Source organism: Coregonus clupeaformis, chromosome 7, assembly GCF_020615455.1.
Source record: "Coregonus clupeaformis isolate EN_2021a chromosome 7, ASM2061545v1, whole genome shotgun sequence".
NCBI lineage: Eukaryota > Metazoa > Chordata > Actinopteri > Salmoniformes > Salmonidae > Coregonus > Coregonus clupeaformis.
The window spans coordinates 25,792,801-25,817,287 of NC_059198.1; the positions used below are offsets into that span (position 1 = coordinate 25,792,801).

At 43.9% G+C, this 24,487-nt stretch overlaps 1 protein-coding gene across 1 annotated transcript in view; it reads left to right on the top strand.

Moving 5' to 3' along the window:
- The window catches only part of LOC121568977 (ubiquitin carboxyl-terminal hydrolase 43), a 102,332-nt gene that overhangs the window by 24,037 nt on the left and 53,808 nt on the right, over positions 1-24,487 (top strand). Inside the window, exons 3-4 of the mRNA XM_041879525.2 lie at positions 12,456-12,559; positions 21,605-21,697. Coding sequence (XP_041735459.1) covers positions 12,456-12,559; positions 21,605-21,697 — 197 coding nt within the window. The remainder of the gene's footprint in view (positions 1-12,455; positions 12,560-21,604; positions 21,698-24,487) is intronic.

A 24,487-nucleotide genomic window follows, 5' to 3' on the forward strand; every position in this document is an offset into this window, starting at 1 on the left:
TTTATAACACCTTATACAGTTGCTGTAAGCATTCTTTACAGTTCATGGCTCTTGATAGACATACTGTACATGTTTCTGTAAGTATATTCCAAAGCCATTACACAGAGGTGGTATATATAAATAGTTACTAGTCTTTCTTGACTTTTGCTCCTGTCATTATATCCCCATCTGTGGGTGTTGTCTCCTGGCTATCACCACAGTGTGTCAGCAGCATAGTAATAAACCCCATCAGCTCAGGAGACCTACCTGCCTTCATTAGAATGAATTTCTCCCTCTGCCTCCGCTGATGCCTCCCTAAAGCCAATTCGGCTTATGAGACACTAATGATTAATTTCACAAAGTCATATTCAGCCACTTCCAAAAAGTGCTGTGTTTCCTCCCTCTTTTTGTTTCAGACTTGATGGTATTTCTATGAAAACAAGCAGCGGGACGGCAGGTCAGATCCACTCAGCATTGGTGGAGGATGATTCTCTCCACTGGGCTGTAATGTTTTTACTGTTATTATACTTTTTACTATGGATGTTTAGCGAGTCTGCTCTATAGAATAATATCTACTGTAGGTTACCAATGACTGCAGCATTGTGGAGATTACCTCATACACTAGATAAGAGAGTGTTACAGGATGCCAACAATTGTGCTCCACCAGTGGGTTTTACCATGGTTGAAAATCTGTAAATGCTCTGAGAGTAGACCACTAGCCATGACTGACATGAGGTCAGAGAGACCAGGACTGAGTCACATCATCCCCTGCTGACCTCCTCTTGTCACGCCTTCTCCCGCTCCCCCTCCCTGACGCTCGAGGGCGCCAGGCTGCCAATCATTACACACACCTGTCACCATCGTTACACGCATCAGCGCTCATTGGACTCACCTGGACTCCTTCCCTTTGTTAATTACCTCCCCTATATCTGTCTGTTCCTCTGTTTGATCCCTGTGTCAGCATTGATGTTGTTTTGTTTCCCCTGTCCAGACGCTGTCTGTGTTTTCTTCCATGTTTTTATTTATTAAATCATCACCCTGTACTTGCTTCCTGTCTCCCAGCGTCTGTCGAACCGAGATCTCCCGAGTGGCGCAGTGGTCTAAGGCACTGTATCGCAGTGCTAGCTGTGCCACTAGAGATCCTGGTTCGAATCCAGGCTCTGTCGTAGCCGGCCGCGACCGGGAGACCCATGGGGCGGCGCACAATTGGCCCAGCGTCGTCCAGGGTAGGGGAGGGAATGGCCGGCAGGGGATGTAGCTCAGTTGGTAGAGCATGGCGTTTGCAACGCCAGGGTTGTGGGTTCGATAAAAATAATGTATGTGCTAACTGTAAGTCGCTCTGGATAAGAGCGTCTGCTAAATGACTAAAATGTAAATGTAAAATGAGATCGTTACAGAATGCAGACACACAAAATTGGAAGCATCAGGAAGTTTTTGTTTTGTTTTTGCTGGGGTTGGTGACGTCGAGTCCGGATGCCGCGGCCGAAGGAACCGGGGTTGCCTCAGCTGGCTTGTCGGGCTTCCACGCCTTAGCTGGCTCGAGAGGTTTCCTTGCCTCGGTTGGCTCGGCAGACTCCCATCCCACGTCATGCCTCAGCCGGCTCGTCAGGCTCCCACACCTCAGCCGGCTCGTCAGGCTCCCACGCCTCAGCCGGCTCGTCAGGCTCCCACACCTTGGCCGTCCCGTCAGGCTCGACAGGTTCCCGCGCCTCGGCCAGCTCGTGAGGCTCCCATGCCTCGGCCGGCCTGTCAGGCTCGACAGGTTCCCACACCTCGGCCGATTCGTCCAGCTCCCATGCCTCGGCCAGCCCGTCAGGGCTTTTCCAGAGCCTGGGCAGTGGGGAAATTAATTTCAAGTCCTCTGCTGTCTTTTCTTCTCAGTTATGAGACTGTCTTGTTCTCAAGGCTCGTTCTCAAACCCCTCTGTGGATTTCTGACCTCCAGACATTGGGATTTAATTACTAGCCCACACATCTGACTGGCTTAGTGAAACGGGCAATCGAATGGTGTCTCTGGAGCATACAGCTAGAGCAGGGGATGATCAAGTTAAAAAAGAACAACAAGGGCCTCCCGAGTCGCACTACAGACCCGGGTTTGATCCCAGGCTGTGTCGCAGCCGGCCACGACCGGGAGACCCATGAGGCGGCGCACAATTGGCCCAGCGTTGTCCGGGTTAGGTTTGGCCGGCCGGGATGTCCTTGTTCCATCGCGCTCTAGCGACTCCTTGTGGCGGGCCGGGTGCATGCACGCTGACTTCGGTCGCCAATTGTACAGTGTTTCCTCCGACACATTGGTGCGGCTGGCTTCCGGGTTAAGCGAGCAGTGTGTCAAGAAGCAGTGCGGCTTGGCAGAGTTGTGTTTTGGAAGATACAAGGCTCTCGACTTACCCTCTCCCGAGTCCGTACAGGAGTTGTAGCGATGGGACAAGGCTAACTACCAATTGGGGAGAAAAAGGGGTAAAAATTACCCACAAAAAATAAGAACAACAACTGCAAAAAAAGCTAAATGTATTACTCCCTAGAAGATCATAGATATAGTACATTGTATGTAGCCAGGTTCCGCACTTCTATATTTTTTACCCCCCAATTTCGTGATACCCAATTGGTAGTTACGATCTTGTCTCATCACTGCAACTCCCCTACGGACTCGTGAGAGGCGAAGGTCGAGAGCCATGCGTCCTCCGAAACACGACTCTGCCAAGCCACACTGCTTCTTGACACACTGCTCGCTTAACCTGGAAGCCAGCCGTACCAATGTGTAAGAGGAAACACCGTTCAACTGACAACCGATGTCAGCTTGCAGGTGCCCGGCCCGCCACAAGGAGTTGCTAGAGCACGATGAGACAAGGAAATCCCCGCCGGCGAAACCCTCCCCTAACCCGGACGACGCTGGGCCAATTGTGCGCCGCCCCATGGGTCTCCCAGTCACAGCCGGCTGTGACACAGCCTGGGATCGAACCTGAGGCTGTAGTGGCACCTCAGCACTGCGATGCAGTGCCTTAGACCGTTGTGCCACTCAGGAGGCCAAGGTTCAGCACTTTTGAGAAATATACATCAAAAGACTCAAGGCAAACAATTTAACTTAACTGTCACTAGCATGTGCTTTCAGGGTACTGTAAGAATTCAATCTGGATTGTGGTGTACACTTTTTTAACTGTAGTAAATACTACTGTATTGAATTTGCATATACCCTACACATTCCCCTCCCCCATATCTCAATTTGTGCCACCCATAAGTGAGAAACTTACATGCTAAGTATAGATCATATATTGTGTTCCATACAGATTATAAGAAAGAGCAGAAGCTCTAAACTATCCGTTCAGACCCTAGTCCTAACTACCTACAGTTTATGGAAAATTTTCTATTTTAGTATATCTCCAATAGGGTTCCTCAAGGACAAAGCCTCCACTTCTATGTCAAAGATAACAAAACAAAAACACTATAGTACATACTATAGTATATTACAGTCCGCAAAAACACTACAGTAAATACTACAGTATACTACAATCCGCAAAAACACTACATTAATTACTATTATATTTTACTACAGTATTTATATTATAGTTAACTGTAAATACTACAGTATACTACAGTATTCACTGTAGTGTTTTTGCAGACTTTAGTCAATACTACAGTAAAGTCCGCAAAAACACTGAAGTGAATACTATAGTATTTATACCATAGTATACTATAGTATTTTCTTCATGTGGGCAGTTGTCGTTCTGCAGAGCCCAGGAACAGACAGCAGAAAGTAGAGTTCAACCAGAGGTCAGAATCAATCCAGAGGTCATGGTACACTATATATACACAAGTATGTGGACACTCCTTCAAATTAGTGGATTCGGCTATTTCAGCCACACCCATTGCTGACAGGTGTATAAAATCGAGCACAAAGCCATGCAATCTCCATAGACAAACATTGGCAGTAGAATGGCCTTACTGAAGAGCTCAGTGACTTTCAATGTGGCACCGTCATAGGGTACCACCTTTCCAACAAGTCAGTTCGTCAAATTTCTGCCCTGCTAGAGCTGCCCCGGTCAACTGTAACTGCTGTTATTGTGAAGTGGAAGCGTCTAGGAGCAACAAAGGCTCAGCCGCGAAGTGGTAGGCCACACAAGCTCACAGAACGGGACCGCCGAGTGCTGAAGAGCGTAAAAATTGTCTGTCCTCGGTTGCAACACTCACTATCGAGTTCCAAACTCCCTCTGGAAGCAATGTCAGCACAATAACTGTTCGTTGGGAGCTTAATGAAATGGGTTTCCATGGCCGAGCAGCCGCACACAAGCCTAAGATCACCATGCGCAATGACAAGAGTCGGCTGGAGTGGTGTAAAGCTCGCCGCCATTAGACTCTGGAGCAGTGGAAATGCATTCTATCACGCTTCACCATCTGGCAGTCCAACGGACAAATCTGGGTTTGGCGGATGCCAGGAGAACGCTACCTGCCCAAATGCATAGTGCCAACTGTAACGTTTGGTGGAGGAGGAATAATGGTCTGGGGCTGTTTTTCATGGTTCGGGCTAGGCCCCTTATTTCCAGTGAAGGGAAATCTTAACGCTACAGCATACATTGACATTCTAGACGATTCTGTGCTTCCAACTTTGTGGCAACAGTTTGGGGAAGGCCCTTTCTTATTTCAGCATGACAATGCCCCTGTGCACAAAGCGAGATCCATACAGAAATTATTTGTCAAGATCGGTATGGAAGAACTTGACAGGCCTGCACAGAGCCCTGACCTCAACCCCATCGAACACCTTTGGGATGAATTGGAACGCCGACTGTGAGCCAGGCCTAATCGCCCAACATCAGTGCCCAACCTCACTAATGCACTTGTGGCTGAATGGAAGCAAGTCCCCGCAGCAATGTTCCAACATCTAGTGGAAAGCCTTCCCAGAAGAATGGAGGCTGTTATAGCAGCAAAGGGAGGACCAACTCCATATTAATACCCATGATTTTGGAATTAGTTGTTCGACGAGCATGTGTCCACATACTTTTGGTCATTTAGTGTATAACCAGTCCTGAGATGCCAGGGTTCATTGTAGCTGATTCCCTTTGTGACCTCACAGACGGATCCCAGGCCAGAATTCTGCCTCTGGACAGGTCTGCTTTCTAACATATTCCTACTAACCAGACCTGACCAGACACATACATAATCTAGCAGGCCACTACACATCTACTACACACCCTGTTCAGCAGATCATTCCCACCTAGCATGTCCATAACGATGCTCCCACAAAGAGTGATTCCCTATGAGGTGGGGCTCTGACAGTAGTGCTGATACCCCTGTCCACCTTGACTAAAGAAGGGGCTATTTTTAGAGAGGGACGTGGTAGGAGGTTTCTCAGAGGGAGATGTCCATTATTCATTAACGCTGTGCGTGTCAGCTCTCTCTCTTTCACTGTCTGTGTGTTCAGCTCTATCAGAGAGGTTAGGGCTCTGCTGCCGCAGCCCCTGTTCTCAATCACTCTTCTATAGTGCTCTGCACCCTCCACAGGCACATGTCCATCTCTGTGTTTCCATGGATGTTTAAATTATTCATGGCAGGGCCATTACTGGGAATGCTCGTCCCCCTTTACGCTCCATCCCTGAAAATCCATCAGGACGAGACAGGTGATCCACGCAGGACATTTGCCGGAATTCCTCTGCGGTGGGGTGAAAGTGCCCAGGTTCCTGAACACTGGTATGAATCACTATGGGTGACATTTGGGTTAATTATTTAAGACCTCACTAGAGGACAGACCATTCTGTTAATGTGTGTGATTGCAGGCTCTCAGTCAGCACCACAATGAAATAAAGTCCTGTTGTGATCCTTATCTATCTTGGTGTTGTCATTACACTCTGTGGAGAGCTGACGATGGGTGAATGTTTCCGACGGGAATCACTGTGCTTCTCAGTGCTACCAGTGCCATGTCCGTTTTTAATGGCATCTCAACCGGGGAATTGTGTTTACTGTGTGAAGTGAATGGCCTCGAGCGTGGTGGAGCGTTGTAAGATCAGGGAGTTTGTTTGCACTGTAGCGCTTATTATCTCGATTTTATCCTTCAATTTTACACTTACCAATGTCTGGACACGGACTTAAATCGCTGTCAAAACTGTCTGGCATGCTCTGGTGGTTACAGAAAATGACCCCTTTGAGCCACCGTCCACTTTCGCTAGCCGATAACAATGCTGAAGTATTTTTCTCTGGTCAGTCAGCTCAGGAATAACAATAGATTAACTCTGTGACCCCCCCCGTTGACAGTGCTGCGCTAGCGACTAGGCCCTAGTCCTTCCACTCAGTTGTATCTTTGTAATTTATCTAAATCCTAGAAATCAATTACTCCGCTGTAGGGGCCAGGGTGAGGGATTGGAGTTTTAATGTTCTCCTTACTCCCGGGGTATCGGCACACGCCTCTCCTGGCATTGAGGCTTTTGGATTAAGCAAGGTTGACAATTTCACAACTTAACATATCTTGGGTATTAGCGGTCGCACGTTACTACTACATGATGAGTTCTATTTTGTGCATTAAACTGACAGTGGCTGAAATTCCTCCATGTTCTCTTTTCAGACTTCATCAATGTCCTCATGTCCTCTGTGCCCAGTCAAGTGCCCCTTCACAATAATCATTCACTTTGTAAAGTGTGGTCTTATACTGTAAATAGATACAGCAGAGTACTTTCTTTAGAAGGGACTTTCACTAGAACTGTTTGAAAGGACACTTTGATAAGCCATTGGAATAAGCCAATCAAATGATAATCTGATCTGACATTTACTGTGATCCCTGTATAGATCTACTCTATGTCCATCCTGAACACAAACTTGTGACCAATGACCATGCTTTTCTTCATGTGGTTCTACTGTATGTTTGCGATATTGTACTGTATCTGTGACTGAAATTATTTTCAAGGGGATAATTGCTGATAATAATGTCAATTTATTTTATTTTACTTGATATAATCTTTAAGGATGCCTACTGGGCACACACTGGTTGAGTCAACGTTGTTCACAAATCATTTCAATGAAATTACGTTGTACCAACGTGGAATAGACGTCTGTGCCCAGTGGGTAGTTGCTTTTAATGGCAATATTTGTTGACCAAATTAAATTCAGCTTATTTTACTCAATTTAGATGCTGAAGTGTCTGAGGTTGTTGTGATGCCTCCCACCACCCCTACCAAGCACTAAGTTGAACAAATGAAACGTCTGTTAGTTTGTTTACACAGTATTGCTGTTAATAAGAACACTGGGGCAAAGTCAAATAAATATGACTAAGTTGCCTGCGGCAGGCAAGCAATCATAGCCTTTGCTGATGAAGCTATTTATACAGGTTTAGTAATAAATCATTATTTGTCCACTGCTTCTAATGAAAAGTTCCCTCATCAGTTGGCCTCTCCTCTCCATTATAGGGCTCTGCTCTGTCAGTGAGACTCACTCAACCACAGCCACCTCATCTTAGAACTGTCATTTTAATTTCTTCTGAATCTCCCTTTTGAAAATGTGTTTATCTCCATGTTCACTTATAGCAGAGCACTAAGGCTCCATCCATCACAGACATACTGCTGTTTTGTGTCACAGAGTTGATGGCCTAGAAGAAGCAGCAGACATGAACACTGGCTTTTTGACAACTTGCTGTTTCTCTTTGTGTCCATGACAAGAGGAGTCATTTGATAAAGCGTTTATCAAGGACACGCATTACAGTACATTATGTTCCCGTCTTGTACATCAGTCTGTTGCCTTGCTAAGTGTTTGTGTGTATGTCCGGGCATGCGTGTGTGTGTGTGTACAACTCACAAGAAACTGTACAAGATAGAAAACATCCACTGACAGGGGGACAAACTTCATCATGAATGAACATACAGTGAGCTACAGCATTTTGTCCCAGCAGATACATTACTGTAGGCTCTACTACCATGGTATTTGTGCTATTACCACAAAATGACTATATTTTCAGAAGGAATAAGTGTTGTCCTAAAATCAGGCTTTCTATGTTGACTCAAAATATCTACTTTCCACCTTTTTCTGCCTAACCCATTTTACTGGCATTTCTATCAGGTTTGAGCTTGACCTTTTTCTGACAACCAATTTTCAAGATAGCATCTACATTTTTAATAGCCGGGCATCGGCACACATTTCAGCAAATAATCGCCTTTTTCAAATAAATGCCGGGTCTAAATGAGTTGTTTACGAGTGAACTTCAGTGAATAATGTAAAGATTGCGTAAAAGAAGATAGAGGAGAGCAACATCATTTCCATAGATGAGACAGCAGTGTGTTTTGACATGGTTGGCTCAACTACGGGGGATACAAGACACAACGAGTGAGAGAATGGTGCTGAAGCGCGAAGTCGTTGTTGTCCTAGTCTTTGCAAGTCTGATCTGCGATGGATTTGTTAATATAATGTTTATACTGGTCATACTGGTCACATTAAACAGTGTGGTAGTCTTTTCAACATTTTATTGAGCAAAAGCTGTGTGCATTAAGGAAAGAGACACCTGGCTCAAATAGAAGCCTGTCTCTAATAAGCGCTGGTTGTGTTCAGTGATTGAAGCAAATAAACACCCGGGCTATTAATGGAAGTTTTGCGGTACATAAATAAAAACTGTAAAAATATTACTTTGAGCACAGTAGCAGTTTTAGTTAATTTAATGGAAATCGTTATGTAGCCTGATCAGTTTAGATGACTTCTGCCTTACTGAACCATACCAGCATGCTGAGTGTCTCAGTTTCTCACTGTGCTCACGTCTTTAGTAGGGCCGGGACGATACCAGTATCGGGATACTCGTTAGTATCGTGACAAGGAAACAAAACACGAAGCAGAATTGACTTCCTTAGGAAAACAGCCCTAATGTTGGAAACAAACATCATAATGTTGTCATCCAGAGTCACATGTATTTACTTTCCAAACTATAGCACACAGTATTTTACATACAGCAGGTTTTTAAAGGACCAAATAGTTGATCTGCTTCGTGTTTACATTTTTGCCATGGAAAAAAGATTGCGATACTGGTATCGTCCCAGGCCTAGGAGCAGTTGCTGCTAACATGCTGCTGCCGCCTCGCAGTCTGATGACTTGGCCAGGCTGACCAGGGAATTTAGTGAGGTGATAAGACCGTGTCTGGGCTGGGCTCATTGGTCTCTGAACACTGTGTTGTTATCTCTGCATAAAGATAGCTCTGGAATGTATAAGCTCTCCAGCTCCAGTCAACTCTGTCACTGAGGAGGCCAGAGAGTGGTAGTAGGGCATGAATTCAGCTAGCTCTATGTTCTGTAGGAGCATAGGCCTCATGGGAGCAGACCACATAACCTCTCTCTCTCTGCTCTCAATGCCTGATCTAAAGACATGTTACCCCTTGACCAATAAGAGGAGGCTCAGCAGAGCATGACCGTACCACACAGGGAGGGGAAAAGAGAGAATGTTATGAGAGAAGGATGAGGGAGTGACTGAGGGGGGTAGAGTGTGATGGAGAGAGCTAAAACCATAGAGTGACTCACTAACGTGAGAGTGGAGGGAAATGAGAGAAGAGGGAACATTTGTCATTGTATGTGCCAATTGAAGCCCCGTGCAAGAGGGGAAGGTCATGCGTCGGTCACATTCCGGTCTGTGCTAAACTGAAGTGGACTTGGAAGAAAAGACTCAGTGGCGTTGCTTAGTTAGAGGAAATCTCCTCCTGAGCACTCCCACACCACTACACTTTTTTCCACAGAACCACCTTTCAGCTCCACTTGTGAGACGGGGTCATGGTTGAGCTGGCTGCCTGGGAACAGTGGCAGTCATTATGGGATCAGGACAGGAGACGTGGTGTGGTGTGGTGTGGTGTGGTGTGGTGGAGAAAGAGTCAACAGAGAGAGTTAACACAATAGCAGAGACTTGGCGAGCAATAATGCTCTGACAGCCTCCATGAGCCTGTCATATGAAGGCTAAAATGATATGATGACAATGCATTTTCAAGTGCCTGGCGTCTAGGTACAGCGCTCTAGTTACTACAGTAATAATGTGCTAACATGGAAATGTGGTTTTAGCTTGGCCTTTTCCAAGTCAACCACTCTTGATAAGAAAAGGTGAGTCAGAGATTTGTTATCATGGTTAAACGTGTACATGTACATCCAGTGGCTTTGTTCAGGTGCTGAATGTTGAAAGTATGAATGTTTATTTGCAATATAAAATAATCCAGACACCTCAAATGTTCTTTGTGACAAATGTCACCTTCAAAGTCAAAGCCGTTTCAGTTTGGGAGCTACACACATGCACACAAACACACACACACACACACACACACACACAAAGGCTCTATTGTAGTCACATATTTACTCCATAATGTACAGTTGTGTACCATGAAATATCTCTGCTAGGCATCTGAAGTGCGTCATGTTACTTCACTAAATCCTGAAGGCCTAAAGGCAAATGGCAGCTCAAATTCCTTTTGCACTTGAAAATCTGATGAAAGTATCTTTGGCGCATAATGCTCCCTTTATTTTTTATTTATAACCATTGTTATCCCACAATGTGCTTGTTTTGCAGGAATAAAGGCTGAACTGTGTCCTCTTACCTATACTTTGATGCAAATCAGCTACGGTAACTGTGTTCGTAACTGTATAAATCAGGAAATAGACAATAAGGAAAGCACATTGTCAGTGAGCACATATTGTGCAGTTGATATTGACTATAGTGCAGAGGCATGTTGAAGTTTCACACGTCCTCGAAGAGAGATTGTGAGAGCTCAGTAACAGTACTGATCGATAATCAAGCCAGCAAATTGTTTTGTTATTTGCTGTTAAATTGATTTACCATGATTTCTTTCAAAGACATTCATGAAGGGATGGCGGTTAGAGCATTGAGCCAGTAACCGAAAGGTCGCTATTTCGAATACCCGAACCGACAAGGTGAAAAATCTGTTGATTTGCCCTTGAGCAAGGCACTTAAGCCTAATTTGCTCCAGGGACACCGTACTACTATGACTGACCCTGTAAAACAACACATTTCGCTGCACCTATCTGGTGAATGTGACAATAAAACATATTTGTTTCATCCCAGGAAATGAGAGGGGTAATTATGCCTAATGAATGCCCCTAATGACATTATACAGTATTACCTCTCTTTTTCTCAGTCATCCATCCTGTCTCAGTGCCTATGGTATGGTACCTTTTGTTTAGTTTTTACAATTGCTGTACCAAAATATCCATCACAACTACATCTCCTGGCACTCCTGTCACAAGACAGCGTGGTTTTATGAAATGGTGCAACCATGACCCTGATACCATAGTGAGAGAATGATTCAGATTTGACATTACATTGGTTTCAAATGATCTGCAGCCATGGTGTGTCATTACAGCATCTGCAGTAATTATTATTCCACAGAGTCACACTGGCCACAAACCACCATTAGAATAGAGACACCCTCAGAAGTGACGATGAAGGAGGAGCAAAGACCATGGCTGCTGTTGTTGTTGACGGTGCTGCTAGGGCTAGCTGGATTAGTTTACTCAAATCAGCACTGATGAGGGGACAGTTTTCAATTAATCTCTGACTAGGAGACGTCATTCATTATCACATAGCTCTGCTATGCCCTCGTTGTGTGCTGTCCCAGACCAGCTTGTTTTTTTGACCTTGCATGGTTTCAGTGATCAGTCTCTGTTAGTTTTATCGCTTTTTCCTCCTCTTTTATCTTTTTCCAAGGCCAGTTCAGCTCTGCTGTAGGTGAGTGGATTAAAGAATAAAGAGAGAAGTACCCCAAGCGGGTTGCATTCATGTCAATACTTTCCACTGCCTTTGAATATCCCCTTTTAATAGGAAAATAAGACTGCTGAACAACATCCCACAATTTTCGAACTAGGCGGATATTAATTTAATATATTTTATGCTGATCTGTTCATCCCCTCTGAGTCCAGTGTTTCCCCTATATTCACTTAGAAGCAGTGGCCCACCGCTGCTAAATTGTTGCCACCGCTTTAAAACAAAAATAATGTTTTTTAAATATATACAGTACCAGTCAAAAGTTTGGACACACCTACTCATTCAAGGGTCTTTCTTTATTTTTACTATTTTCTACATTGTAGAATAAAAGTAAAGACATCAAAACTATGAAATAACACATATGGAATCATGTAGTAACCAAAAACGTGTTAAACAAATCAAAATAGATTTGAGATTCTTCAAAGTAGCCACCCTTTGCCTTGATGACAGCTTTGCACACTCTTGGCATTCTGTCAACCAGCTTCATGAGGTAGTCACCTGGAATGCATTTTCTTGAGGAGAACCTTGGGAGCCACCAGCATGACCTCAGTTTTATTGCTGTTGAGTCTGAGTAGATTGGGTGTCATCCAGTTTTTGATGTCCTGGAGACAGTTGATCAGAGACGGGGGTGAGAGGTGGGTTTGGTGTGGATGTAAATCTGGGTTTCATCCGCATAGCAGTGGATTGAGTTGAACCTGATGTTTTTGTACTGTTAAAGATTGTAGATGTGACAATGATGTATTTCTCTTTGTCCACTCTCTATTCCAGGGCCCTGGTATATCAGAGGAGGCGATGGTCACTGAGCCTCCCCACTCGCAGCAGCCCGGGGCACGCCACAGCTTTGTACAGGAACACTTCCAGGCACAATACAAGTGAGTTTCCTCCCCTACACACCACCTGACCCTGACCTAAACCACCTGCTAGGTATCATAGGCCCTGTTTACCAGTAGAGCTGGATATATAAATGGACAGTTTGCCTGGTCTGCCCATAGCATACTGTATTCTCAATGCAATGCTAGAGAATAGCCCTATTACTATCTGCACCTTAGTCCTGCAAGCATTGATGGCATCTGAGCTGAGCTGAGTAGAATACAGTTGACTCAACCCCAGGCACCTAATGTGGAAAGTCATGGACTTGTGCTAATGTAAAAACTGCTGCCTTGCACCTTGAAGGACAGGTGAAAAATAAACAAATTACTATACAGAGAATTGTCTCTCATATTTGTGTCAGTCTACAATTTCCCTCCGATTCAGTGTCTTGAATGTAAAACAGAAGAGTTACTTTTCTTTATTTTGTTCATTGTGAAATCTTTTTCATGGCTCAACCTGCTCCTTAGATGATAATGCTAGAGAATAATAAATAATTAAAAAGTTTCAAAATGTGACAGCTTTTGGTATTTTATTTCCATTAGGAGCCAGTTGTGTTTTTGTATAACCTGTTCTATTCCTTTCAGTGCACCTGGATGAGGTTGAGAGGGAGTCTGTTATTGAGAGATTGAGTCAGATATAGAACAACTTTGTAGGTTGGCTAAACAAAAACGTATTGGGTAAAACTTTGTTGCCCATTCCAATATTAATGCATTTCCTTTAATTATGAACCATATGTTATACAGTTCAATGCAATTATGGTCATTTGTGTGGAAATCGGTTTCATGCTTGTCTTGGTATAAGCTGTTGGTCCATCGGTAACACTGCCTGTAATTTGGTCTATTGGGTTTTGCACCTTTCCTATAAGTTCTTTACAATTATTGTACAACCATTGCAGAGTTAGGTATGGAGGCTTTTTTTCCCACATCACATTCGATTACCGATGACTCATTGATCCAGTTCTCATTGATTGGATTAAATTGTAATGATCAGATACACCATGTGTAATGGAGATGTCGTTATAACTCTATGTGAATAGGGGTTGTATATGTATTAGCAGGAGAAAGAGTAACCTCATTAAATCACTGCAGACATTCCAGTAATTACTGAGCCTAGCTGGAGCATCAATACTGACAAGGCCCATGCACAGCGTGCAGTAAGAAAGACTGCCCCTCCACCTAACCTTTATGTCTCCTAGGTAACTAGGGACCTCTTCAAGTGCTTTTATGGTCCGGAGTAAAATGAGTGGGGGGGTTGGGTTTTGTTGGAGGTCAAGTGGAAAAACAACAGCTGTACAAAGCTAATAGGCATAGATGACCTACATATTGAATAAAAGTGTACAATCTTTGCTCTAGTAGCTTTCCTTCTAAGCTATGAATGATGAACCTGATTGAGTTTTCACAGTTTTATTCCTTATAACATTCCTTTCAATCAGTGTTCAGAGCCCCTCAGCGCCTGCTACAGCAGAATTGAACCCAGAGCCTTCACAAGTGTTCATTTAATCTTGGAGATAAAGCCTCCTCAGTGTTTCTATGAAACAGATGCATCTCACAGCTGTGGTCGGGAGATCACTGGAGCTGCTGAAGGTAGTGGAGCTGTTGCAGTACCTTCATCATGATTTGGCTGTCCGCCCCTCTCACAGAGGCGCCAAATGAGAGTTCTGCATCCAACTGCCAAGTGCATCTGTAAATCTCTGTCAAGCCCCCAATTTTACATTAGCTGTACTCTTCTATGGATAACCTTGACAAATGTCGTACTATATTGACAAGGAATTATGCAAACAACTGCACAATAGAACAGATGTATATTTGGACCTTTTAACTCTGTCGTGAAGTAATTAGAACACTTGCCACTCTGTGGAAGTTGTTATTTTCTTTGTAATTTCCTGCTTGTTTTTGTTTCCTCCATCTGCCAATTCCTTGGAAAATTGGCAGCTTGGTGTTATGCCATTAATACGTCTGTCAGAGCACATCCCTTAATTGCTACCCACTGATGAATGTTTCTGCTTTGACACCTGGGAAATGGGCGTGTCTAGAGAGGAAGCAGCCATAGCTAGCTCACCCACTCAGACACTGTGCCAGACTCAACCAGGAGGATTCAGACTGGAATCCAACACTTGACTGATGATTACTAGCAAACCATAAAACATGCAGTATAACTTCAAAAACAGCATAACTTTGCATTTCTTAGCTACAGCATGGCTTTAGTTCAGTGGAAAAGAGCTCTGGACTGTACAGTAATTTCTCTCAAGGAATATTCCATAGCCATATCTTTCCATAACCTTCTGATTTTGTCCCTTAGGCCAGTCCAGATCACTGACTCAGGCAAGAGCATCATTGTCTGAGATGAGGATTTAGACCTTGGCGTGAAAGTGTAAGACTGAAAAGCCACTGTCAAAGATTTTTTAGAATAATGTGTGAAAGTGTGATTCAGAGTCCTCGTGGTCAGAGAAGTGTCCTGTTTCGAATATAAATATCCTCTTCCTATCTGTGATGTTTGAATTGTAAAATACTGTATGTATCATATGTGATTACCTATTTTTCATACTAAATACTAATATAATACTATTAGTGACATATAATTAATATATTTTTTGTGCTATTTGTTTTAGGAACTGCCTTTGGAGTCCCTATCTTTGATTTGTTAACTGTTCCTCTGTCCCTCTCTCATTGCCCTCCAGCATTTGAGTCCTGGGTGTAACACTATGTAATATAATGCAACTGACAGGCCAGAGTATTATCACTGTAATGGGTATGTTTGTCACTATACAATCACCAGGCCCATTATACTTGACAATACTTAATCTGTGTACAAATAAGCTTCATATAAACTGACAGGCCTTTTAGTTTTTGATGCTGATTTGATTTGTCGTTCATCACGTTGGTGTCATTCAATTGATTGATTATGAAATGTCAGGTACACTCTACAGTACAGTTATTGCAATCCTCTCTGTCTGACTGTGATGTCTCCGTAAAAGTGAAGTGCCTACTCTAACTTTGGAAGTATTGATTTTGAACTATTATTTCTCTACAACTCTGTAGACTGATCAAATCATGCATTGCCCAGTTCGTGAAGGTAAAGCTTTGATATAGCTAGTTTTGTTCTCATCCCACAGCATGACTCACTGCCTGGCATGGGTAAAATGCAGTGAAAATCTCTGTTATCTGTCAAGCGCTGCTCATTAGAGTGAAACCAAACGGCGGGCAGCAGAGCATGTCAGATTAAGGACGTGGTGTACTGTAGTTTCACTGGAAGCCCAGCCTTTTCACAGTGGCACGACAACCCACCACTCTCTCTCAGAGCATCTTGCCTCTCTTTGTCTGAATCGTTTTGACTGGGTGACCTTTGTTTTGTCTCGCCGCTTAATTTATTTATATTTCTGCAGGAGAGTTGTATATATAGGGCTGTGAAGCCCTTTTGAGATTATTACTGTGACTCAAGGTAATTCCTTTGTTTTGTCTGGATGCTCAGGATCACCTGCTGAATGATGCCTTACATATCAACAATCTCTAAAGGGGCCATGACCTTTTGAACCCAGAGATGCAGTGTTGTGATAAAAGCACACATCTTCAAGTAGCAGGTGAAGCTGCAGGCTCACTGAGAATAATTAACAGCCAATCTTTAGACCAGGGATCATCAACTAGATTCAGCCGCGGGCCGATTTTTTTAGTGAGTGGATGGTCGGGGGACCGGACCATAATTAAAAATAATTTGTAGACTGCAAATTGACCACCAAAAATAAACTTAGTTCTTGAAATTCTCCGTATTGACTAACCTACATGTCTTAAAGTAATGATGGACTGTTGTTTCTCTTTGCTTATTTGAGCTGTTCTTGCCATAATATGGACTTGGTCTTTTACCAAATAGGGCTATCTTCTGTATACCCCCCCACCTTGTCACAACACAACTGATTTTGCTCAAATGCATTAAGAAGGAAAGAATTTCCACAAATTAACTTTTAAGAAGGCACACCTGTTAATTGAAATGCATTCCAGGTGACTATCTCATGAAGCTGATTGAGAGAATGCCAAGAGTGTGCAAAGCTGTCATCAAGGCAAAGGGTGGCTATTTGAAGAATCTGAAATATAAAACATATTTTGATTTGTTTAACACTTTCTGGGTTACTACATGATTCCACTTGTGTTATTTCATCGTTTTGATGTCTTCACTATTATTCTACAATGTAAAAAATAGGAAAAATAAAGAAAAACCCTTGAATGAGTAGGTGTGTCCAAACGTTTGACTGGTAGTGTATATATTTTCTCAGAAAACTTGGGGGGTGAAATAAAACCACCCACAGGCCAAATTCGGCCCGCTGGCCGCCAGTTGGGGAACCCTGCTTTAGACCCTTAACCTTTAGTAGATTGTTCTAATAATTTACATTTACATTTTAGTCATTTAGCAGACGCTCTTATCCAGAGCGACTTACAGTTAGTGAATACATATTTTTTTTATACTGGCCCCCCGTGGGAATCGAACCCACAACCCTGGCGTTGCAAACGCCATGGTCTATCAACTGAGCTACATCCCTGCCGGCCATTCCCTCCCCTACCCTGGACGACGCTGGGCCAATTGTGCGCCGCCCATGAGTCTCCCGGTTGCGGCCGGCTGCGACAGAGCCTGGATTCGAACCAGGATCTCTAGTGGCACAGTTAGCACTGCGATGCAGTGCCTTAGACCACTGCGCCACTCAGGAGTACTAATAATAGCTGTTGTAACAAATATAATTAATTAATTTATTTTTCAGGTAAGGTGACACTGAAGTTCCCGATACTTGGAAAAATGGCTTTTAGAGTTCTACCCATTTCAGTTAGAGGTAGGCTAGTGCAGGGGTTGGCAACAACAATTTTTTGTTGTTGAAAAAATAGGATTTTAGTTTTTGGTCAAAAAATACTAAAATCACCTGGAAAATAGTTTAATTTAGGAAATCTGTTCCCAAGTATTCCCACAAATAAAAAAGAGACACACTAAGTGCACAAAACATGCTCTTTCCATGACATAGACTGACCAGGTGAATCCACATGAAAAGCTATGATCCCTTATTGATGTCACTGGTTAAATCCACTTCAATCAGTGTAGATGAAGGGGAGGAGACAGGTTAAAGAAGGATTTTTAATTATTTTGTTTTTGTTTTTTACCCCTTTTTTCTCCCCAATTTCATGATATCCAATTGCGATCCAATTACGATCTTGTCTAATCGCTGCAACTCCCCAACGGGCTCGGGAGAGGCGAAGGTTTAGTCATGTGTCCTCCGAAACATGACCCGCCAAAACGCGCTTCTTAACGCCCGCCCGCTTAACCCGGAAGCCAGCCGCACCAATGTGTCGGAGGAAACACTGTTCAACTGACGACCGAAGTCAGCCTGCAGGCGCCCGGCCCGCCACAAGGAGTCGCTAGAGCGCGATGAGCCAAGTAAAGCCCCCCCGACCAAACCCTCCCCTAACACGGACGACGCTGGCCCAATTGTGCACCGCCCTATGGGACTCCCAGTCACGGCCGGTTGTGACACAGCCTGGGATCGAACCCAGGTCTGTAGTGACGCCTCAAGCACTGCGATGCAGTACCTTAGACCGCTGCACCACTCAGGAGGCCTAAAGAAGGATTTTTAAGCCTTGAGACAATTGAGACATGGATTGTGTATGTGTGCCATTCAGAGGGTGAATGGGCAAGACAAAATATTGAAGTGTCTTTGAACGGGGTATGGTAGTAGGTGCCAGGCGCACCGGTTTGTCGAGAACTGCCACGCTGCTGGATTTTTTACCTTCAACAGTTTCCCGTGTGTATCAAGAATTGTCCACCACCCAAAGGACATCCAGCCAACTTGACACAACTGTGGGAAGCATTGGAGTCAACATGGGCCAGCATCCCTGTGGAATGCTTTCAACTTCTTGCAGAGTCCGTGCCCCGACGAATTGAGGTTGTTCTGAGGGCAAAGGGGTGTTTTGTACAATCGGTGTATGTGATGGTGTCTCAATGTAATTAAGGTATGAAATGATTGTTATTTTCAAATATAATCTTTTTGGGGGCTTAGTTGTGGTCAATTTGCAGTGTACAAATTATTATAATGATGTTCCGGCCCCCGACCATCCGCTCCGTCAAAAATCGTCCCGCAGCTGAATCTAGTTGCCTACCGCTGGGCTAATGTTTAAGCTGACTCAAACTCTCACCCTTCAGCATCACTGCTTCAAAGACAGGGATTCCCTCTCAAGTGCTGCTCACACTTCATCCATTAGGCATCACGGGAATATCACCTCCTTTTCCTTTAGGCCTAAGTGTTCCTTACCATGCACAGGACATCTATTTTTTTTAGTGTTATTTGTATGCAAGGAACATGGGCAGCTCCTCTGTTTCCTGTTGAGAATAAGACATCCGTAGGGGAGTGATCCACTCTACCAAGAGAGAGCTCCACTCAGAGCCAGTGTCAGCTGGGTTGAGTTGAATAGGGCTTTATTCACTCTCCCCCTCTCCCCTCTGTGGGTCTGGCAGGTGCCTTCCTAGAAGGGAAACACATTTAAACAGCTCTGCTCTGGCTAAGTTTTCCATGGTAGGCTACCGCTTGTAAAGGTTCCCGACATGCAGGCTGGAAAAGTGAAAGCTCTGTGCACTGATCCAATGAAAAAGACTAAAGCAAAGGAATAGGGAAATACTGGCTTAAAACATCTCATTGCTGGGTAAAAGTGGGAAGAGGGAAATGTATGCTTGAAATTCAGATTTGCAAAGAAACCATAGCTTTGTCAACTGGTTTTGATTGTATGCAGCAAAGCCATTGTTGAACTACACTGCTCAAAAAAATAAAGGGAACACTTAAACAACACATCCTAGATCTGAATGAATGAAATAATCTTATTAAATACTTTTTTCTTTACATAGTTGAATGTGCTGACAACAAAATTACACAAAAATGATCAATGGAAATCAAATGTATCAACCCATGGAGGTCTGGATTTGGAGTCACCCTCAAAATTAAAGTGGAAAACCACACTACAGGCTGATCCAACTTTGATGTAATGTCCTTAAAACAAGACAAAATGAGGCTCAGTAGTGTGTGTGGCCTCCACGTGCCTGTATGACCTCCCTACAACGCCTGGGCATGCTCCTGATGAGGTGGCGGATGGTCTCCTGAGGGATCTCCTCCCAGACCTGGACTAAAGCATCCGCCAACTCCTGGACAGTCTGTGGTGCAACGTGGCGTTGGTGGATGGAGCGAGACATGATGTCCCAGATGTGCTCAATTGGATTCAGCTCTGGGGAACGGGCGGACCAGTCCATAGCATCAATGCCTTCCTCTTGCAGGAACTGCTGACACACTCCAGCCACATGAGGTCTAGCATTGTCTTGCATTAGGAGGAACCCAGGGCCAACCGCACCAGCATATAGTCTCACAAGGGGTCTGAGGATCTCATCTCGGTACCTAATGGCAGTCAGGCTACCTCTGGCGAGCACATGGAGGGCTGTGCGGCCCCCCAAAGAAATGCCACCCCACACCATGACTGACCCACCGCCAAACCGGTCATGCTGGAGGATGTTGCAGGCAGCAGAACATTCTCCACAGCGTCTCCAGACTCTGTCACGTCTGTCACATGTGCTCAGTGTGAACCTGCTTTCATCTGTGAAGAGCACAGGGCGCCAGTGGCGAATTTGCCAATCTTGGTGTTCTCTGGCAAATGCCAAACGTCCTGCACGGTGTTGGGCTGTAAGCACAACCCCCACCTGTGGACGTCGGGCCCTCATACCACCCTCATGGAGTCTGTTTCTGACCGTTTGAGCAGACACATGCACATTTGTGGCCTGCTGGAGGTCATTTTGCAGGGCTCTGGCAGTGCTCCTCCTGCTCCTCCTTGCACAAAGGCGGAGGTAGCAGTCCTGCTGCTGGGTTGTTGCCCTCCTACGGCCTCCTCCACGTCTCCTGATGTACTGGCCTGTCTCCTGGTAGCGCCTCCATGCTCTGGACACTACGCTGACAGACACAGCAAACCTTCTTGCCACAGCTCGCATTGATGTGCCATCCTGGATGAGCTGCACTACCTGAGCCACTTGTGTGGGTTGTAGACTCCGTCTCATGCTACCACTAGAGTGAAAGCACCGCCAGCATTCAAAAGTGACCAAAACATCAGCCAGGAAGCATAGGAACTGAGAAGTGGTCTGTGGTCACCACCTGCAGAACCACTTCTTTATTGGGGGTGTCCTGCTAATTGCCTATAATTTCCACCTGTTGTCTATTCCATTTGCACAACAGCAAGTGACATTTATTGTCAATCAGTGTTGCTTCCTAAGTGGACAGTTTGATTTCACAGAAGTGTGATTGACTTGGAGTTACATTGTGTTGTTTAAGTGTTCCCTTAATTTTTTTGAGCAGTGTACATTCCTCTCCAGTCCTAAAGGCTCTTATAGTTTCAGGCATCCTTGTGAAATGCTTTTCGCTTCCTGATTAGAAGAACCAGTCATGGAGTTCTTGCCATAGAGCTATTACAGGATTTAGAAGTACTTCAAGTCAAGTTCAATTCAAGTGAAGTTCAAGAGCACTGCAGTCTGAGGACTTCCATGGAAATGCCCTCTGAGTCTTTGTTCAAACAATTAGTGATTTGCCAGAATAAGCAACTTCCTCTCCTAAACATAAAGGGGTCTGTTGGAACCAGTGTGTGAACCAGGTGTGGAATGGAAGATTGGTAGAATGGAAGATTTGCTATATTTTCCTGTCCTTTGTAAGAGTCCTATGGCCTGAACATTCATATAGGGAGGAAGCAAGCCATCTCTTAGGGCTGTCCTCTATTCTCCCCATTATGGTATTAGTGATCATTAGGGAATTGCTGCGTGCTGGTTCCCATGTAAAGGACCAGTTGCACCGTGAGGCTTTTCCCCACTACCCACCCCACTTACATCACTTATCTTTCCCATGTAAAATCTCTACAGCAACATCAAGATGTACTGTACATACAGTGTGTCCATTTTTATAGCAAGATGCACTTTCCTGCTGGCCTGAAACAGAAGTGCATGTTCAGGTGTCTAAAACAGGCGTCAAACATCACACAATCTTGTTTTTCTTTCCACAGGTCATCGCTGACCTGCCCTCATTGTCATAAACAGAGCAACACATTTGATCCTTTCCTCTGCATCTCACTTCCCATCCCTCTCTGCCACACCAGGTAAGTACTATCCCTGTTAGTGCACCAACCATACAGAATACACAACCATGCAACACATCACACCACACCATGGTACTACGTGCAGCTATTTTGAGACATCCGTCAGTGAGAGTCAAAGCCGTAGTAGACGGAAAGACTTGCCCTTAGGTACAGATGTAGAAATACAGTGTAGACAAGACTCAAGCACTGGTGTCTTTTTAACATCCCTTTCAGTCCTCTAGAGGCTCATAATGTTAGAGAGATGGATAAAGATCTGGAGTAGCACAGAGGAACAATAAACCTGGCTGAGATGGAGTGGACTTGAAGCCCAGAGGAAAGCCCTGAGGAGCACCACCTCAGAAACCAGGAACAATGTCACATTCACGCCCAGGTCACAAAGATCCCTCCATCCCTGCTTGGCTGCGGTTAGCCTGTTCAGGAAATCAATTTTGAAGGATTTAGTCCCCCGTCCCCCCCCCCAAGCCCTTACTCTACAAGCACCTACACCCTCTCATTAATTTAGCTCTTTGTGAAGACTTTTGTCAACCTAGTTTTTTGTTAAAAGCATTAGTTAATGTTTCCTTTCACACACCACCTGACCAACCCTAAGTCAAAACAGTATGAAGGAGAAAGGTTCTCATCTTTATTCTCCAGTGCAGATGGAGGAGTTGTCCTAATTAGAGAAGATGATTTAGAGTCCGGCGATGAGCTTAACACTCATCTCAGATTCCTGGGCTGGGGTGTCATAGATAGTGTCTTCCCACACTCCCATTGAGGTACCAGGGTGTGCCTAGCAAATTCAACAGCCCAACACACACTCATCTGTCCAATCCTACACCACAACTGGACACTACAATGTTGATCTCATACAGTAGATCCTCATTCATACTGAGCATCCAACGTAAAGATATAATCCATTGTTGCTACATGAATTTGAGAGTGGTTACATATTTCCAGCCCCATCCCTTAGCTTTTTAGCGATACAGGAGCGGGGATAACGCTTTGTTATTGTTTCAATTAAGGATTCTAGCTTTAACAGGTATTCTTTAGAGCTCTCTATTTGTGACACATACAGTCATTGAAATAGTGCTCAGTCTCTTTGGAGCAACTAGTGTCAATAAAAGTTAACGCCAGGCAGAACACCCTCATAGGGTAATCTTTTCCCCTTAATCATATCACAATCAACTTTTACCAGTTGAATGTAGACACAAATATAATACTTTTTTGTATTAAAATATTTCTGAAATATTTTATAAAAATATGCAAATGAGGGAATTTTCATTAATATGCACATATTTGCATATCACGCAAATAAAATGTTTTGGACACTGGATGAAGTCAGCTTAAATGTTTTGGTTTCATTTTATTAAGACACTCCAGGACCAGACTTGTCCATAGCAGATTGTGGATAAATACCTTTCTATCTGTAAAATACTAAAAGACATGTACGTAGAATGCATTTTTGGCGCCCAAAAATGTTTTCTCTAGAATAAAAACTTGACAACATATGTGTGGGAAGAGTCTGACTTTCGGGAAATGGCAGTTAAAGACAAGTACACTGAATTTAGACTACCAAACGCCTATTTAGACCCAATCATCATCTCTTCAAAGTAAGTTACTAAATATAGTTAATTTTGTAACACTCTCTATGAAATGGGCTTCTAAATTATGTGTAATTTAATGTTGTGAGCTTTGAAATTATTCAAGTGGTTAAAATGCATTAAAATGTTGATGACGGTAGAATGATAAACTAAAGAAAATATAAATAAGTACATAAGTATTCAGACCCTTTGCTATGAGACTCGAAATTGAGCTGAGGTGCATCCTGTTTCCATTGATCATCCTTCAGATGTTTCTACACACTACCATTCAAAGGTTTGGGGTCACTAAGAAATGTCTTTGTTTTCGAAAGAAAAGCTTTTTTTTTTCTCCATTAAAATAACATCAAATTGATCAGAAATACAGTGTAGACATTGTTAATGTTGTAAATGGCTATTGTAGCTGGAAACAGCAGATTTTTTATGGAATATCTACATAGGCGTACAGAGGCCCATGATCAGCAACCATCAGTCCTGTGTTCCAATGGCACGTTGTGTTTGCTAATCCAAGTTTATGATTTTAAAAGGCTAATTGATCATTAGAAAACCCTTTTGTAATTATGTTAGCACAGCTGAAAACTGTTGTGCTGATTAAAGAAGCAATAAAACTGGCCTTCTTGAGACTAGTTGAGTATCTGGAGCATCAGCAATTGTGGGTTCGATTACAGGCTCAAAATGGCCAGAAACAAATAACTTAATTCTGAAACTCGTCAGTCTATTCTTGTTCTGAGAAATGAAGGCTATTCCATGCGAGAAATTGCCAAGAAACTGAAGATCTCGTACAACGCTGTGTACTACTCCCTTCACAGAACAGCGCAACTCTGCCTAGAAGGTCAGCATTCCGGAGTCGCCTCTTCACTGTTGATGTTGAGACTGGTGTTTTGCGGGTACTATTTAATGAAGCTGCCAGTTGAGGACCTGTGAGGCGCCTGTTGCTGAAACTAGACACTAATGTATTTGTCCTCTTGCTCAGTTGTGCACCGGGGCCTCCCACTCCTCTTTCTATTTTGGTTAGAGCCAGTTTGCGCTGTTCTTTGAAGGGAGTAGTACTCAGCGTTGTACGAGATCTGCAGTTTCTTGGCAATTTCTCGCATGGAATAGCCTTCATTTCTCAGAATAAGAATAGACTGACGAGTTTCAGAAGAAAGTTATTTGTTTCTGGCCATTTTGAGCCTGTAATCGAACCCACAATTGCTGATGCTCTAGATACTCA